The following is an 18,065-nucleotide window of genomic DNA, read 5'->3' as shown; positions in this document are numbered from 1 at the left end:
TGGTCTTAACTGGCTACAAAGACCTGTTGTTCTAAGCCAAACAAATTACTCTCTGAAGTCCCTCTCATTAGCATACATTTAATATGGTCTTCATTGAGCCCTCCTGGTCATAGTACTTTCTTTCACAAACAAGGTTTGGCAAATTTAGCGATCACCAAAACTAACTTGGCAATCTGAACTTGTGACAAAGTGGAATGCATGCATTTTCTTGTAAGTCAAATGGGAAATGTTGATTTAATTCAGCCCCTAGTCACTTATGGTATTTTAAAATGTTAAAATATTTCCTGCCTGATTCTATGCCAGTTTTGTATATTCATGCATGTAAAGCCATGCACAAACCATGTAAACATAGTTTTTTGTCAAGCATTTCAAATAGTCACCTTCCTAAAGACATATTTTTAAACATTATTGTAGCTTTGTGTCCTGAGTAGTTTAAGATGGTTCAATTGTACACTGGGAAGACTTCTTTGAGAGGAGTGTAACATTGCCTAGAGAAATCCAACATAAATGCAAACTGCTGAAGAATCCTGTTCCATCACCTTTATGTCACTTGATGGCAAGTGCAGATTCAATCCTGATCCACCCCTCTGGACTATCAAAGGAGGAGGCTGCAAATATTTCTGTAGGTATTAAAGAAGAGAATCTTTTAGGACCATAATGTCTTAATAGTTATTTTAAATCCATTTAATTGTCCTGCAATTAAACATTATGACAAGCATTGTGGAATCTTTCAGCTGTCCCAGTCAAACAATCTATGAGCAGGTAAAGAATCTAAGGGAGGTCTAATGTTCATTTTTGAATTATAAAAGTTATTGGTTTCAAACCATCCAAATACTGTAGGCATCGGTTTCCTTTGTTTTGTTTTACCTTAAGGTGAACTGATGGATGGGAGTCAAGAACTCAACGCCAGCAAATTCCAAGGAGGAAATCAATACATGCTGTTTAAAACCAGTAGAAGGAAGGAAAAAGCACCGCGGATGAGAGGATCTATACAGATCAGGGACATTGATTGCCTTGTGGAGAATAGAAACATGTAAAATAGATCCATCATCCATTGCAGCCTGCCTGGTTTTTCACCATCTAAAAATGGAGGATGGATTTTTTGGCTATGTACTGCATCATGCCTCTGCTGATAAAGCATTCTGAAAGAAATAAGTTTATTTCTTTTCCAGAATGTCTCACAGAACTGATAAAAACTGATTTTCTCTGATATTTTGCATATTTTAATAGAGCAGTGAGACCTTGCTGCACATCACTTATATACAATCAATATTTTACATTAAAGACAACATGCAGGCTAACACTTGTGAAAACTGTCTGTAGTTAGCATTTGAAAAGCATTTTACCATTACATAAGAATAAATATACTAATGATCGCTTCTAGAATTTTCTCATGATATTGTAGCACATTGTGATATGAAAAAAATGCCACTGTCACATGTTGCAAGACCATTCTAGTAGTACTTACATACCCTCTGTGTGCATGATTTTGTTTTGGAGCACAGTTGTTGATAATAAAGGTTCTGTATATATGTGCTGGAGGTTCAAACCACCATCTCAGACACACATGCTGTATTAACCACGTTGTTGGCCACTGTTGAAAAATCAAATACCACTGTGCCAGTATAATGTCAGATTATGATTTTGACTGATGGTTCATTAATTTATCTGCAATTTACAATTTATGATTAAATGAAGAACACACTTTCAGCCAAAGAAAGTTACAAACAACTTTCTTCGGCTAAAAGTGTCTCAACTCACATGCCAAATGATCGATTATAATAATTTTAATTGTTATACAAATTAGGTTTAGAGTTAAAATGAGAATTAACTAATTCAACAAAAAACAAACAAAAAAATGCAATTACTTTATGTGAAGTGCTCAAAAAAGATCACAACAGTATTGTAATCATTATACCGCTATATAGGGTAATTAGACAATGTTGTTTAAATATAAATAAGCTATGGATGGGTGGGCCAGTTCCAAATATCAGCAAGCTTGTTAATAATTCAGGTTCAGGACCATTACGACCGCACCAAAGTTCTTTCCCAACCCCCTTTTGCAGCACAGTGAAGTCTGCTAACTGTCTTCCCTCGAACAGTCCCCCATTTGCAAATTGAACATGCACAAGGTGGTCCCCAATGGCTGCCCAAGTGCTGTTTTAATAAAGTTGTGTTTACTGCCAGTGCTGACTGGCAGCTCCCATGATGTGGAAGGCTTTATTGAGTCCCAGGTGAAGCCAAGGATGCAGTGGTATTGACTTGGCCTCACAAGGCCTCGGCCATAGGGGTGATGCTAACTCCTCTCTGGAGGGATTCCCAGGCTTGTCGCTATCCGTAATCAATGCTAAACAGAGAATTGATTCATTTGCTAATTAAAATATGGCAACAGTTAATAAACTCATTGCATATGTACATGTTTTGTAAGCTGTCGGGTTTCAAAAATTGTTGTGAAAAGTCATATGAATAAATACTTTGCATTCAATAACAGGATGGACTCAAATGCATTCACAATAAAAATCAGCTATCATTTACTCTGTTGTTTTCAGTATTGTCAATGTGAGAAAGTCATTTGATGGTGAAACTGTTCTATAAATGATTTGATCTCATGCTAAATAAGTAATGAGTTATTCATTTTAGAATCACTATTTTGCAGCTGAGTTGAATTTTTTTTGTGGTTATAATAATTTTCCAATTTTCTCTACACTGGTTATGATGGATTTCTTATTATTTATTTATTTGTTTGGTTACTTATTGAAGTGTGCATGTCTGTGTCAGTGTGTGTGTGTGTGTACTTGTGTGTGTGCTCGTGATTTCTAAAATTATTTTGAATTCCCTCTGGAGAATGTCCATTGTAAAGGGCTGTGTTTGTAAACTGTACTGTACAAAATTGAGGTATGGCCAAAGGGAGAAAAAGCAAATATTAATCAAACAAATAGTCTTTAAAACATTTTTTTTTTTTTTTTCATTTAAAGCTTTTTTTAAAAATACGATCCACTAGGCGTCACTGTTGCATAACAGGACTACTGGAGCAATTGATTATGTTTTGGAATATCCATCACGGCTATATAAGAATTCACATGTTATTCCAGTTTAAGTCATTGATCAAACTGGACTGATGTGGATCCTTCTGCCTCTATAGCTGTCCAGATTCATGCAATCGTTATTTCATTATGCTGACGTTATAGCAATAAAATGGAGAGATCTTTGAAGTTTGCCTCACTACCTGGAATTGTATTGAAAAAAGGTACTACATTAAAAAACCCGGTAGTTATTCCTTCCAACAACCAAAATGTATTAATTTGATGCATTAACTTCTAAGGAAACCGCAAATAAATAGATGCCAGGTTACCTGTACTGCGTTCAAAACATGGTTCAATAACACGTACAGAAAGAGCAGAAAGCTAATCATGCCTTTGATGTTGGCTGTTCGTGTTCGTGTTCAAAATATTAAATGCATTCTTTCTACTGACATGGTACCTTTAAGAAGGAGGTGTAAGGTACATGGATGACGCAGGAATAATTATCTTGAAGATGCTTCAAATTTCCTCCCCATAGCCAGCGCGTGTGGTAGCTGGATGGGCAGTAAGCGTTGAATAGAGGAATTACCAGTGAAAGAGGGTGATTTATGAGAAAACTTTAGATTTATGAAGTTATGTTTTTCGGAGACGACGCAGAATATCTGTAGCTTGATATATTGGACATATCAATAGAATTTCAAATAAGAAGTAAATAAAACAGCTTCGTTGAATTAAATACCGGTAGACGTTTCAGCATTTCTTAATTAGCCGGTTCTGGTGAAATGTTTACTAAACAGGGAACAGATAGCGAAGCATAATACATGTTATCAGGTCATTAATATTACAAAGGGGACTCATTCTATAGTACCAAAATGATTTGCGTGTTGCCATACTTGCTATATATTTTGTTGATTATGCTGCCTGTAAATGAAAGCGCATCGACGGAAGACATTGACGTACTGATCATTTTGCCAAAAAACAACTCTTATCATTTTTCCATTTCAATGGTTGCGCCAGCCATAGATTATGCTCAGAAAAAGATGAAATCCGTTAACGGACTCTACTCAGGACTCAATTTCAATTTTCATTATGAAAATTCTAATTGTGGCGATGAGGCACTCTTTCGTCTGGTGGACAGATCCTGTCAAAAGAAACCAGACTTGATTCTTGGCCCCGTCTGTGAATACGCGGCTGCGCCTGTTGCAAGGATGGCATCACACTGGAACATCCCAGTAATTTCGGCAGGTGCTTTGGCGTCCGGTTTCAGCTATAAGAAGGAATATTCGCACCTGACCAGAGTTGCCCCTTCTTACCTGAAAATGGCGGAGACGTTCTCCGCAATGTTCCATCGCTTCAATTGGAAGAATGCGTTTTTAATATATGAAGATGACATGGATCAACGGAACTGTTACTTCACCCTAGAAGGTGTTCACAACATTCTCAAAACGGAGAATGTCCACATAGATGCTTTAAACATCCACTCTAAAGATAACAAGGTGGATTCAGACGAAATCATCAAACTTATCTACGACAGTGAAGGTAATACATTTTTGTCTTGCGAACGTTACAGGTTGCGCTTTTCAGTGTAAAGCCTGAGATTTGCTGCGCGATGTTAAGGAAAAATTCTTCAACACCTGGATAGAATGATCACATGCGATTGCAAAAGTACTCTGTCCTTTTGGCTGGTAACAAATGGAAGTGTGGATTTATTTATAATAATTGTTGTGTAATCCAGCCATTTGTTTATGGCCGTTATTACCGGGTTAGGAAAATGGAAGGTCTGTGCATAGAATGGACACCACACATTTGAGAGAGATGGTAGAGCTTGCTTCCCAGTTTAAAGGAAGCCTGGTACCGGACCAACATTATGGAAAATAATTTTTAATGCGTGACGGAGATGAGACTCCCAAAAATAATAACCACATTGTGATTATGAGTTGTTATTGTTATGAATTGTTGAGCGTTGCTTAATTTTAATGTAATGACTGTAGCGGTGTCGTTGTGCAGATGACTACTCCACAAAAAGAGTCCATGGAGACCATGAAAATGTTAGAGTTTACATGTAGAAAGTTACCTGAGGTGCCTGCACATAACAGGGGCCTCCTGGAATTTTCCATTTTCCAAGCTGCTCTGCTATTATCACCTTGGTTAGACTACAGTCTAGTTTAATTCCCTCTAAAGGTCAAGTGGGAAATTTGTTTGCATTCCAGATGGTAGATAGATGGAGACACTCTTGGGAGCTTATGTTGTGGGAATTCAGTACGTTTAAAGGTCATTTTTGTGTGCACCTAATGAACCTTGATCTACAGCTTTTGGTTACTGTACTAATTTCAGAATCATTAAAACGCATGATGTAGCAGAATGAGAAAGTTACAATTTTGACAAGATTGAGAATCCTCCTTGATGGGTAATGTAAGTCAGAAAGGGACTTATTTCAGTGTTCTGTGTTGATCTTTAAAACCTCTCTGTCTGAAATGTGGCCCTGCTAATGAACTGGGTGTTCTATTCCTGAGAATAACTTTCACATGAAGCCATACATTTGACCTCACGGATATTGGCATATGTTATAACTGCAAGAACACGGCTTGCATAATTGTATCTAATGTCTTCTGAGGTAATAATCTTAGCTTTCTTTGAGGTGTACAGTACTCATTGATGGAATATGTTTCACAGTGCTTGTGTTGTGCCATTTTTATCCATTGCATGTTAATCCTACACATATGGGAAAATTGGCCGATGTAACCTGAATTCAGCATTCCTTAAGATTTGTATTAGAACCAAGACAAGGCGTAATGAAGACATTGCTGATTTTAACCAGTACTGCAGTGTTATTGGGTTTCTTCTGCTCATGATAGGAATGATAAGTAATGGCGTATCTCTGCATATTTACAGTAGTTCTGAGGAGATTCATTCACTAGTTAAGCATTATTAACCCCATAAGTTGCACTGGCGCGTACTTGGGCCGAATAAGATGTGAGTGAACTTTAAATAAGTATCAACCTCTGTCCATAACCTAATGAATTTTATGTAGAGAAATTAATGAGTTGAGAGTTCCTTTTTCAGTTATTACACAGTGTTCTTTTCATTGACTTCAGTGACCCAAATACATGATGTTACATTAAAAAAATAAAAATAAAAAAATAAAAAACTTCAATTTGTCTCTCAAAGATAAGGATGTAATTAATTGTGGTTTGATGGAAGAGACAATTCATGACAGATGTGATATGGGGGGGGGGGGGGGGGGGGGGGGTGGAGAAAGACTGTGAAAAAGAATGGAATCCCATTACCCCGATTGGTCAATTTTAATTGGAGTAGAAAAACCAAACTGCCAGCTGGGCTTTTATTACTGAGACCTGATGTGGGAGGAGGAAAAGGATTACTACCCCTGAGAAAGGTACTTACAGCTAAATGTTCCAATAAAAATCCAATGAAATGTGTTTCAATATGTGAAAACGATGAGAAAATATAGGCCATTTAAAATCACTCTGGATAAGGTCATCTGGCAGCAAATTAATAATTCATCTTAGAAGTTTGTACAGATAACTATTTTTGGGTTTGGCCTCATTTAATCCCTGATCGGACTTGTTTCCTGTTTTCATATTTTAGTTGTGTATCTGTAAATTTACATCTGGGGGGGGGGGAGGGGGCACAATTCAAGAAAAAAAGAGTTTAAAAACAGCTTTATCCGCTGTTCTGAAATAAGAACACAGTATTTGCCATTGTGGTATTACTGTAAATATCATGTGGAAACACACAAGCAGAGAGATCACCTCAGATGAATGTGCCTTTAACGCTTAAATCTGGACTGCTTTTAATATTTCCATCTGTGGGTACACTTTTAATATTGGCGAATGATAAAAAGTCATTTAATTTCTGCATATTTCAGATATCACATCAGTGATTTCCAGAGGAATGCAAGAGTTGAAGGCTTGTGTGTTTTGTTAGAATTTCTCCATGGCAACCTTTTAGATGTGTAAACCAGTTCTCCTTCCTTTGGGGTAAATACCATTGTTTGATAGACGATTCAGTGTCTTACTTTTAAAATAGGTCCTGTGGTATCATCCCACGCTTATGTTCCATTAGTGTCTGTAGAAATGGCTGTTTTTTTTGCTATCATGTTACAATACTGAAATTGTTTTCATGGTGCAATGTCACAGCCCATGCAATCAGAAATGTTGACATAAAATGAAAAGGTATGGCATACAATGCCTGATTTAGTAGGCACCATATGTTGTGTTATCAGTTTTCAAATATAAAATTTTGAATATACTGTAATCAGTAGATTTCTCACCTCTGCCTGTAACATATATGAGGCCTGGTTTTAGTTGCCATGGTCACCCTTAGGAGATGGGCACAGTAGAATATGGTCAGGAGCCATATTCATAAAACCTCTCAGAGAAGGCGTGGTAATCTAGGGTGAGTTTTCCCTGGTCCAGGGCCTAACCTTGTCTGTTATGAGCTAAAGGTAACATTGATCTCAGATCAACACTCATATGATTTATGTATAAGGACAGGACCTTGATTTGCACCTGAAATCAAAGCAGTGTGTAATTCAGTCCATTTTTTTTTTGCTAGTTATTATAATGTGTGCGGGGGCTGACATCATCCGTGACATCATGCTGGCAGCCCACCGCCGTAGACTGACCAACGGCAGTTACATCTTCTTCAACATTGAGTTGTTCAACTCCTCATCCTATGGTAAATCTGTTCCACTTATTTTTTCACTTCCACTTCAAGTGGACCTTATATCTTAACCCAAAAGCTTGAGGAATTATTTATTGGTCTCATTTCATCTCAGGTATTGTGTCATTGGCATACAGGGAATGGATCATGGAAGAGGGGGGACAAATTTGACATGGATGCCAAGCAGGCATATGCCACACTCAACACCGTGACGCTTCTGAGGACTGTCAAGCCAGAGTTCGAGGACTTTTCAATGGAGGTGAAGAAGTCCCTCCAAAAAGCAGGAATTCGACATTGTGACAGTGACAATGTACGTAAGTTCTACAAGTCTCTTTTACACCACAAATGTTGGTTGCAATATTTGACTATATTGCATTGAATGTAATATTTGTGTTTGTGTGTGTGTGTGAATGTGTGCATTCTGAAGCCATCAACGTGTTTTCATAGAGACAGGATTAGTGGCTTATTTCAAGACCAGATCATGTGACTGGACAGCTGTGGTCATAAATGCCTGAAAACACTTGTAAACCTGGTGTATTCTTCTATTAACATACACTAATGAAGAAAAAGAAAATGGTCAATACTCTGTGCAGTGTGGGCTTGGTATAAGTGCTCAAAATTTTTAACTGGTTTACAATACTAGGGGCGGATGACAAATATTTTTGCTAAAAAAATTTCAAAATAGGCTTGCAACGTGAATTACTTCAAAGGTAAGTAATATGTAACGTGTAAATATCCCTAATCTCTTTATTTCAAATTGTTTTGAAATAAATACAATCAAAAATATCTTCTTTGTATTTGACCAACTGACTACTTATCTGCTATAAATCCATATGAAGCAAGCGAGCAGAATCCTCTAACATGTATCCCCCATGATAAACTAAATGTTCAGTAGTACTGTGGGTTGCAAGATGCTTCAAATTATGATCCAGTATTGTAACAGGAATTTAAGTATCAAATTAAAAACAATCAACATTACTTAATCTGAACTGTGAGAGCTTATTGTTTGTAAAACAGTATTACTGATATCTCTGTTTATGATGGTAAAATAGTTTAAAGCTGCATATACAGGTAAAGCCTTTCAACCACACATAATACCCGTACTGTACATTGAAATTAAAATGTACAGCAAGAATATTGGGCAGTATATACAGCAAGTGCCATTGGCAAGCAGGTGGGTGTGCTGGGTTGTTGCCCTCTTAAAATATTTAACTGTGCAGAGAAGATAATGTCAATGTGAGAGTGATTTTGTGGTCTTAACAGTGAACAAATATCCTATAACAGGGGTCCTCAATCCTATCCAGAAAGGGCCGGTGTGGGTGCAGGCTTTAATTCCAACCAGGCAGTTATACACCTGACTCTACTAATCAACCACTAGAGTCTTTGCTAAGGACCTTGATTATTGGAATCAGGTGTGTAACCGCTTGGTTGGAATGAAAGCCTGCACTCACACCGGCCCTTTCTGGATAAGATTGAGGACCCCTGTCCTATAAGATTAAGTATCTTCAAAGCAAGGTTGAGGAGGAGAAAGCCTTTCATCTGAAAAGGAAGAAAATCGTGTGGAGTTTGGTTAATAAGAGACCAATGGTGGAGTGTTTTTTGCTTTATGCTTTTTTAAGGAAATGATTAAGCTTGCCCCACACATAGCATGGACTAAATGCTTTAAGGAGCTTTGTGAAGGACTTGTGCTGTACAGCACTCTTACTTGCTTGTGACTAATATCATTACAGGAGGTCAGGTTGCAGCTTGAAAAAAGTGCCAGGAGCTAAATTATAATTGCGGTTATTAACTTGTCTTGTTCCACAAACTAATTGTGGAAAACAGACATTTGCACCTGAAAGCATTTAAATGACTTTCAGGCGTCTTGAAATGAATTGTTTGTTTGGGTAACAACTATGTATCTTGGTAACATTTCAATCAGCATTCCATAATTGCATGCTTCAACATGGACTGTGACCATGTGTAAAATATTTTTGAATCCTTACCTCTCAGCCCATTCTAAAATACTTTTTTATAATGTTTGGTCCTAGAGAAGTTCCAAGTCAAAACTGAAATATGCATTAATCGGTTTACTGATTTACCAGCAGTAGCAGAGGCAGGAGTTGTGTATCAATTATGGAACTGGGCTTGCAACTTGAAGTCCAAGGTGGGGCACTGCCACTGTATCCTCCAGCAAAGTACTTAAGGTTAATTTCTCTTGTTAATATGCTGCTGCATCATATGTAAAAAATGTGGCTTGGATTGGCATTTATGTTGATTGATGCCTTAAAGGGCAGGGAATTATTGCAGCCAAATTATGGATGACTCATTTATTTTTGATGACTGAACCACCTTCAAAATTGTGATTAACATTTGGCGCTCCTTCTAGTGTAAACTCCAAATATAAAACTCCTATTTTTTCTGTTTGTGCATTTGAAATATCTATGGATTTCAACTGTGCTCTTCCCACACCATGTTTTGATGATCTCTCCATTTGCACTTGGCAGGCTTGTGCACTTGTACACTGCAAAGCATGTATCCAAGTAACGGCATCCTCCCCCACGTCAGGTGTCCTCGACAGCTACAACTATCAGTGTTGCACATTCGAGTACAGCATTTTAATACAGAACAATGCAAATAAAATCTTTATTAAAAAAGGAACATCTTGTTTGTTGTCTCTATTTCATATTTAATAGTCAGCTCAGAACATAAAAATCTGTGCAGGTTTTGCAGATCATGACAATGGCTCTAAGGTAAACACAATATGCATTTAATATGCATGACTCCCTTTTTCAAATGCCAGTTTGACTGATGTGTTGTTGTTCTTATTATTATGTATTCACACCCCAGGCTGAAAACCGATGCATTATTATGTCAGTATTATCTATATATTTACTTCTTATGTTCCAGCACAGTCTGTTGGACTTAGGGTACTACTTAATATCAAACTCTAACTTTCGTCTCCTCTTTCACCGCAATTGTTGCACTCGGTCTAATTTTTCATTCCTGAAGAAGCTGACATGCAATGCTGGGCAATTGCAGTGTCTCCACTGATGAACTCTGCTCACTGATGAACTCCTCATTTACTCATGACAGGAAGTTCCAGCTCATTTGCATTTCAGACAATTTCAAAACTATATTTCCATGAGCTGGCGACACCCTAGAGTTCCTCTGATGCTGTACTAGATGATCCCTATGCCGACTTTCATCCTCATCCTGGACCTTTTCTGGTCTGTCGGCAGTTGTCAGGGTAGTGTGTCCCTCAACATTAGTTTTGCTCAAATCGTCAATTACCATGCACTGCAGGTGACTTAACGTGTACTGTAGAGTGTACTCACGCACTGTAAACATACATTCTTCTGTGATTTCCAATGATATGTCGGGTGGCTGCTGAGCACAAAAAGTAACACATTTGTTATGCATGACAATAGACAAACAGAATAGAGACTTCAGTCTCACTGACATGCTATTCTGCTTTTTTTTCAGATCAATGTTTTTGTTGAGGGGTTCCATGATGCTCTGCTCCTGTATGCGATGGCCATTGTGGAAGTTAAGCAGAATGGCTCCAACAAGACAGATGGAGCCCAAATTACACAGCACATGTGGAACAGAACCTTTGAAGGTACAGAATAGAGTGACCACTGGCTGGTATTTTTAGACAGTCTTTAGGAACTGGAGACATACCTGAGGACTGGAAGTAAGGTAATTTAACACCAATATATATAAGAAAGGGCACTGTACTGATCCTGGAAGCTGCAGGCCAGTCAGTTTAACTTGCATCACATGTAAAATACTGGCATCTATCATTAGAGACAGGTTAGAAGGGATAGCCAAAATGGTAGAGTATAGTCACTGTATGGAATAGCTTGACAGGTCATGTAGTAGAGGCAGAAACTCTGGGGAGTTTTCAAGACCATATATACTTGATACAGTGCTAGATACAGTACTATCTAGTTTACAGGTAAACAACAAGCCCTAGTTGTCATTATGTTGTGTCATAAACCTTATGTTATGTTATATTATGACTGACAAGTTTTGTTTTGTTCTTGCATGCCATGTATTTGTGGGTAGTTTATTCTATTAACTGGACTGTTTCTGATAATTTCATCAATGCATTGAGGTCATGTAACCTATTCAGCTATGAAAGTGAATAAATTGAATCTCTGCCTTCGCCATATGTAAAGCCACCTTGAAAATGACGCAGCACTTTAAAAGCAGTTGTCCTACATTGGCTCTCCATCAAGTGGTCTTGGAATTCCGTATTTTACTCTTCTGAAATGAGATTAATCCATTGACATCCAAACAATGTGATTTACTTTGTATGTCTTGTTACCATGACTCATTATTGCCTATGAACTTCTGTGTAATAGTCAAATATGTATTCAATTTCTTTTAAAAGAATGAAATGAATAGCCAACATCTTGTAATAGAATAGCCTTCAGAAATAGCTGATTTGTACATTAAAAAAAAAACAAATTCCTAAATTCATACTCCTAGATTGTATTTATTTTGAGGTTATGCTCTTTGACTGCTGTAGGGGAGTGACCATCATTTCAGTTTCACTCATTGTGCACCAATGAAAAGAAGAATGGCTTTTTTTAAGGCTGCCTACATAGCTGTCATCGGCTCTGTTGCCAACTCACTGTGTGAAATAACATTGTTGTGTTCAGCAAGGCCCACAAAGATGGGATCACATTCTCTTGTCAAAAGAAATAATATTATAAAAATGTCAAGAATTCAGTAACGCCAACGCAAGTATTAAATTGCAATTGCCAGAGGCAAAGCCAACAAAAATGCCTGGAGACGGATGTGATTTCCTGTTGTATCGGCCATTTGGAATGTTTTGACTCTTGTTCTTGTTTTCCTTGGAATGTGCAGGTCTTGTTAGTAATTAATTTTCAAATTCTTTACATTCTATTGTACAGGCATTGCCGGCCCAGTGTCCATAGATGCCAACGGCGATAGATATGGGGATTTTTCTGTGATGGCTATGGTAGACCATGAGACAGGCACCTATGAGGTAAATACATTTGCTACTTCCGTGGTGAGTACAAACAATTAGTAATACCCGTATTACAGCTTACGTAATGCTGTGTGGGCAGTGGCTATGCAATGTATCCACACCGGTGGGAAGAAGCCAGTTTTATTGACTTCTAGGGCTGGTTGCGACAGCTTGGCTTAAAAGCATTGGAAGTATTAAGTCAGATGGCACTTTCCCCAGTCAAAAATAAACCTGGCCATAGCTACATCTGGAATAACTAATGCATGTCCATGTGATAAGCAAGCAGCAATTACAGGTGCTATGCAGTGCCTGTTGCCAGGCTACACATTTGCTGTGTTTGCATATTTAAAAATACCAATGGCACAATAAAACAAAGAGCCATTAACTTTGCAGATTTTAGATAGAGAAAACAGTCCAGATCACTAGTTACTATGCGGATGACAGGGCAGGCAGTGGCTTTCTGGCCCTAAGCACTGCAGTTACATAGATTGCCTGAAGTTCACTGAAACGCACAATTAACTTAAATCTGGGTTATTTGAGAGGATTTTAAAATATTTGTATTTTACTAAATAGCCATGCACAAATCCATAATATATGACAGCACAATTTAGAAATGTTTCATTTTACAAGAACATTGAAAAACATTTGTGTTAATGCGTATGATGGGTGCTGGATACAAGTGTTAGATACAGTACTAACCATTTATTGAGGTGTGGGCACCAGGAAATGACAGTACCTCTGTAATATGTGAATCCTTGTGCTTTCAGGATGTGATTAACTACTTCGGCATTAATGGGAGTTTTCAGATGCTGCCAAGATTCAACAATGACCGGTTCACTTTGAGAGCAAGACACCAAATGTCAATGCCAGACTACTCCACCAAATCATGTAAAGTCCCAATACTGTTTTACTCCCTGTCTGTGTCAGTCTGCTGGAGTCCCTGGTCAGAGGACGCTCACCCTGCTAACAAGACAGAACTGTCTCACTGACAGCCCATTGCCTGATCTGAGCACAAAATAAAATTGTTCATTACATTCAATGAGCATCTGGACTGAGACACTGTCCAAACAGAACATTCAAATTTGACAGTTATAGAATTCAGAAGAATCTCTAACATTTCCAAGCATATATGAGTGCTCATATTTGTTTTAAGCATTTCCGTGATGTTTTATGAAAAATGCCATTTCTCTGTTTGTGTGATCCACAAGCCTTCTTCCTGACAGCTTCCCTTGTCTTTCCAAGCAGGTGGTCTCGGGGTGTCTGCTGTCACTGGTATCACATTTGGTGCTCTCCTGGGGGCTGCATTACTAATGGCATTCTATTTCTTCAGGTTAGTATTCCCTTAAAATTGGAACAATTCCAAATACAATACTCTCACAAAATTGGGAAATTGTAATGTTTGATGCTAATATAATTGCTCAAAAAAGGCTTTTGGTCTTTTTTATTCTTATAAAGATAGGAGTAAAAACGTATTTTATTGATGCCTCTGTTTTCAGTACTATGTGCACCCTCCCTTCACAAATATAAAACTTGGAATGGGGAAATGGTTCTTTGGTTCAAATTTCAATGTTATTTTGCAGGAAGAACTATAGAATAACGATTGAGAGACGGACTTCGCGTGACATTGGGAAGCACCGGCAGCTGAGGGAGGACTCCATCCAATCAAGCTTCTCCACAGCCTAGTATGCATAAAATGGTCGTCAGTGTTTCTGTTCCCTTGGAGACATGTCATGGGGTTGTGACCAAAGCATGTTGACTAACTCAAATTATTTAAAATGTAATTCTGAAAATATTTTCCCCCTTCTTGAACTCAGGAAAGTCATCAATCACGTGTTGCTAAGTGCAAGGTGGGTTTCCCCTCAGCACGAATGGAGGTTGCTACCTTATTTGTAGTGATGGGAGAGGGAGGCGTCAAGGCCTCCATGATATGCAGGGCTTCTATACTATGTGCCATCAGTCTCTGTACTTAAGATTTGTGAGTTGGTGGTAACACATGGCAGGTTCATCTATTCTACAAAGCGTATGGTATTCTTGTTAAGGTGCTGCTCAGCACATACGGTACAGTAACACAAATCTTGCCTTTAACATTAGGGATTTCAAACTCATATCCAGAATGACTGCAGTGTCTGATTTTGGGGCGTGCTTCATTAAGTCACTGATGGGCTAAAATGTTCCCATTCCCAAAAATTTTATTTTTGAGATCTCAGCTTTATTTGATAATAAAATATTGGAAACATGCATAATTATTTTTAAAAAAGGTGAAAGAATACAAGACTACTTTGCATCGATCATCTTCAAAAATTGTGCAATCCCTAGAAAGGATGGGCAAACTCTGTCAGCCATCTCACACTGTACATAAGGAAATGTATCACTTCCGCTGATTAGTGTTTGATATAATAATGCATTTTTATACTAGAAATAAACTTCTTGTGAATCTGTATTATTCCACAGCAACTAAACACTGCATGTTAGGGTGCTTTGTCCTGTGATCAGCTTTAGAGAAAAACTCTCATCAGCTTCCAGTAAGAATCAGATGGTTTTCTTTTTAAAATGAAATTTTGATAAAGGCAGAATATTGCACAGTACATTTGAAACTGCTAAACTTTGTGGAACATTTTTGGAAGCTATTGTATCCATCTTCCTGCAAAGGCAGATCATCCTGCTCATGAAAATGTTTTGGCCTACTTTATCTTTAATATACTTTCAGAAGTATTTATTTTTGCTAGAATGTTCATTTATCAACATATGAACATATGAGCTTCTTTTAATAAGCTTGCAGTGAGTTAACAGTCTTAATTGCTAGCCTAAACTGTGTATGTATTTTTTTTGTTGTTGTTGTTGTTTTTCTTTTGTATGAAATTGTCACTGTGCTTTTTCAAGGGTTGAGAGGCTGTTCAATTTTCTTTAGTATAAATCAGCTGATATCCTGTATTTCTGGTTCTCACATACTTTGGAGGCTTGTACATCTATAATTTGTTAACAATTGCCTGTTAAACAGCATTTGATATGGCTATGAAAATGCTATAGAAATATGAAATTGATATTATCATATTTCCAATGTTTTAGGTGTAAAAATATTAATGCCATTTTTCTTATGAACTTGTAAAAAAAAGTGAATTGATTAGTAAATTTCCGAGCCATCAGTGGAGTTGAATTAATCAGAATATTTCCACATGTAAACCTCTATATGGAGCCCCTAAATGGACATATGGGTGAGAAAGAAGAAAAAAAAAACACTTTTGTAAGATTTAACACTTTTGCTCATAAAACATTTAACTTTCTTGGATCAAAGTAAAGGCACTTTCATTTTCTAGTCGCTAGTGAAAACTAGCTACATAGTTTCTGTCAGTGTTCCAAGAGACAGCCATAAAGTCAGTTTATCAACCCAGCTAGCCAGAGCAAATTAAATGTTTTGCAAGATAACGCGAAGGTTTTGTGAGATATGGCGAGAGTATTTTTATCACCCATGTCCCTTTAGGGGCATACCTCTAAGATTAATTAACATTGGACAGCAAAAAAATTATTTAAGAAGTCATATTTGTTCCTTAATTAAAAGTTTATCAGTTAGTACACTCTTTCTAGACTGTGATCAAACCTGGTAATACCAAACTGAACTCAATGTGTTGAGGCAGAATCTGGGCGAATTCAGTTTCCTTTTGTTTTTCTTCCTGTAAGTGATATAAACAGATGTACAACAAATCTGGAATGCAACATTGTCATCAAATATTGAAATCAAATGTTTTGAGACTTCAGTGGTGGAGTCGGCGCTGATGATTTAATTAATGTGGATATTTTACAAAGTGATTATGCTGTATTTTATTGTAATATTCCCTGTATTTTCTGAATACATGTACATGTAACCAACTGGAGAATGACTTAAAATAGAGGATGTATATATTTTTCAGGTTTAATTGAAACACATGTAAAGTGTTTTATTTCTATTTGCTTTTTAAATGAAAGATTTCTCTTTAAATATATATTAAATCTTGATATTTGCAAGTGCTGTGCTTTTTAAGGATTTGAGAAACATACATAAGCACCAACACAATGCATGCACACGAACACTTTCCAAAGTAAAAAAAGTAAATAAAAGTAAAAACCAAAATTGGCTTGCTTTCCTCCTTGGCTAAACACCAAGTTTTTAGTGGGCGGGATTAACTGGGTGTTAGTTACGTAACAAAAACCTTAAGTCCAATAGAATCCTTTCTACAGGTAACATATAAATAACGCTCTTGCCTCTTTTGCACGGGTAAGACAAGCTAAGTTGAAAATGCATAAGCATTGCTTCTTCTTTCATAGCCTATGTTATTTTATGATTTATTGTTAGCTATATACTTTTGGAAAGGTTTCCCTCTCTACAGAATATTTAGGGATCTTTCATCAATTACGATCCTCCATTTTCCATCCCCACTTCCTTAAACATGTCCACTACTACAACACATGTTGCACAATCTCAAAGTTATTGTGTGTTCTCATTCAGAGACTTAATTTCAGGTATTGATCTTTCGGGTATTTTCTGGAAAAGCCTGAGAAATGACCTTGTAAAACAGTCGTTTTCTTTCTAATCTTAAAGTTTTAGATTATTTTATTAATCTAAGATAATACTGAGTTTATCATTTTGAAAACAGCAACATTTGTGACCCCTTTAAATGTACACACATTTAATATAAGCGGCGACTCTGGTAAATAAATAAGTAAATAATAAAATACATATGTAAACACTTCTTGACATTATTTTCTCCAAGATGAGTACATTGAGTTCTCAATTAATAGTGCCCCAAACCTTTAGGAGGAAGAAATATTAATTTCACTCTAATTTGCTGTTTTCTTGTATGATCTTAATTGTAGTGCGTTCAGTTGGGCACACTTATGTTCTCTTCCATTGGAAGTCACTCTGGATAATAGAGTCTGCTGGGTTAATGATTCATTTTCTTTCATGTACCTCAGTCAGTTCAGTTTACCTGGTAAAAAGGCAAAAGTGAATGAATACAAGACTATTAAATACCTTTGATAAATGTGTCCAGCTAGTTTATTTGCTGCCCTGCTCCTGTACTCCACAGTCATGACAAAAACAAAAGGCCGAAAAAAATAAAATAAAATAAATCCTGAGAACAGAACTGACAAAAAAACAATTTATTCTACTGGTGAATTTAGCAGCCTCCCTCCTGTTGCTGCTTTTCCCCTTATTTACGACACACAACTTTTTCATTTTCAGAAGGAATGCAATTTGAAGACAAGTAGCTCCTTCAGCCCCTTTGTGTCCTTTGTTCTTTATTTTAAAATTCTGCACCCCTGGCCCAGGAGGTTTTTGCCAGAGATGTGGCATGTGTAAAAATAAAAAGCAGTGAAACACTCACTCAGCTCTGACCCTGCGGTGAAAC

At 37.2% G+C, this 18,065-nt stretch overlaps 1 protein-coding gene across 1 annotated transcript; it reads left to right on the top strand.

The window, feature by feature from the left end:
* The first annotated feature begins 3,543 nt into the window (after window positions 1-3,543).
* On the top strand, window positions 3,544-16,683 carry LOC118212230 (atrial natriuretic peptide receptor 3-like). Its single transcript, XM_035389923.1, has 8 exons — window positions 3,544-4,559; window positions 7,596-7,718; window positions 7,841-8,013; window positions 11,169-11,304; window positions 12,608-12,702; window positions 13,452-13,572; window positions 13,930-14,014; window positions 14,265-16,683. Exons 1-8 carry the CDS (start codon window positions 3,893-3,895, stop codon window positions 14,365-14,367), a joined length of 1,503 nt encoding a protein of 500 aa, XP_035245814.1. The 5' UTR covers window positions 3,544-3,892; the 3' UTR covers window positions 14,368-16,683.
* The last annotated feature ends 1,382 nt before the right edge of the window (window positions 16,684-18,065 follow it).

This window comes from Anguilla anguilla, chromosome 14, assembly GCF_013347855.1.
Source record: "Anguilla anguilla isolate fAngAng1 chromosome 14, fAngAng1.pri, whole genome shotgun sequence".
NCBI lineage: Eukaryota > Metazoa > Chordata > Actinopteri > Anguilliformes > Anguillidae > Anguilla > Anguilla anguilla.
The sequence above is the reverse complement of the archived record's forward strand: the minus strand, read 5'-3'. Positions and strand labels throughout refer to the sequence as shown.

Excerpts from the sequence above, each read along its gene's own strand:
- LOC118212230 (XM_035389923.1), top strand. The coding sequence starts at position 3,893 with ATGATTTGCGTGTTGCCATACTTGCTATATATTTTGTTGATTATGCTG. Across the intron at positions 7,719-7,840 it reads GTTCAACTCCTCATCCTATG|GGAATGGATCATGGAAGAGG; the intron begins GTAAATCTGTTC and ends ATTGGCATACAG. Across the intron at positions 12,703-13,451 it reads ATGAGACAGGCACCTATGAG|GATGTGATTAACTACTTCGG; the intron begins GTAAATACATTT and ends TTGTGCTTTCAG.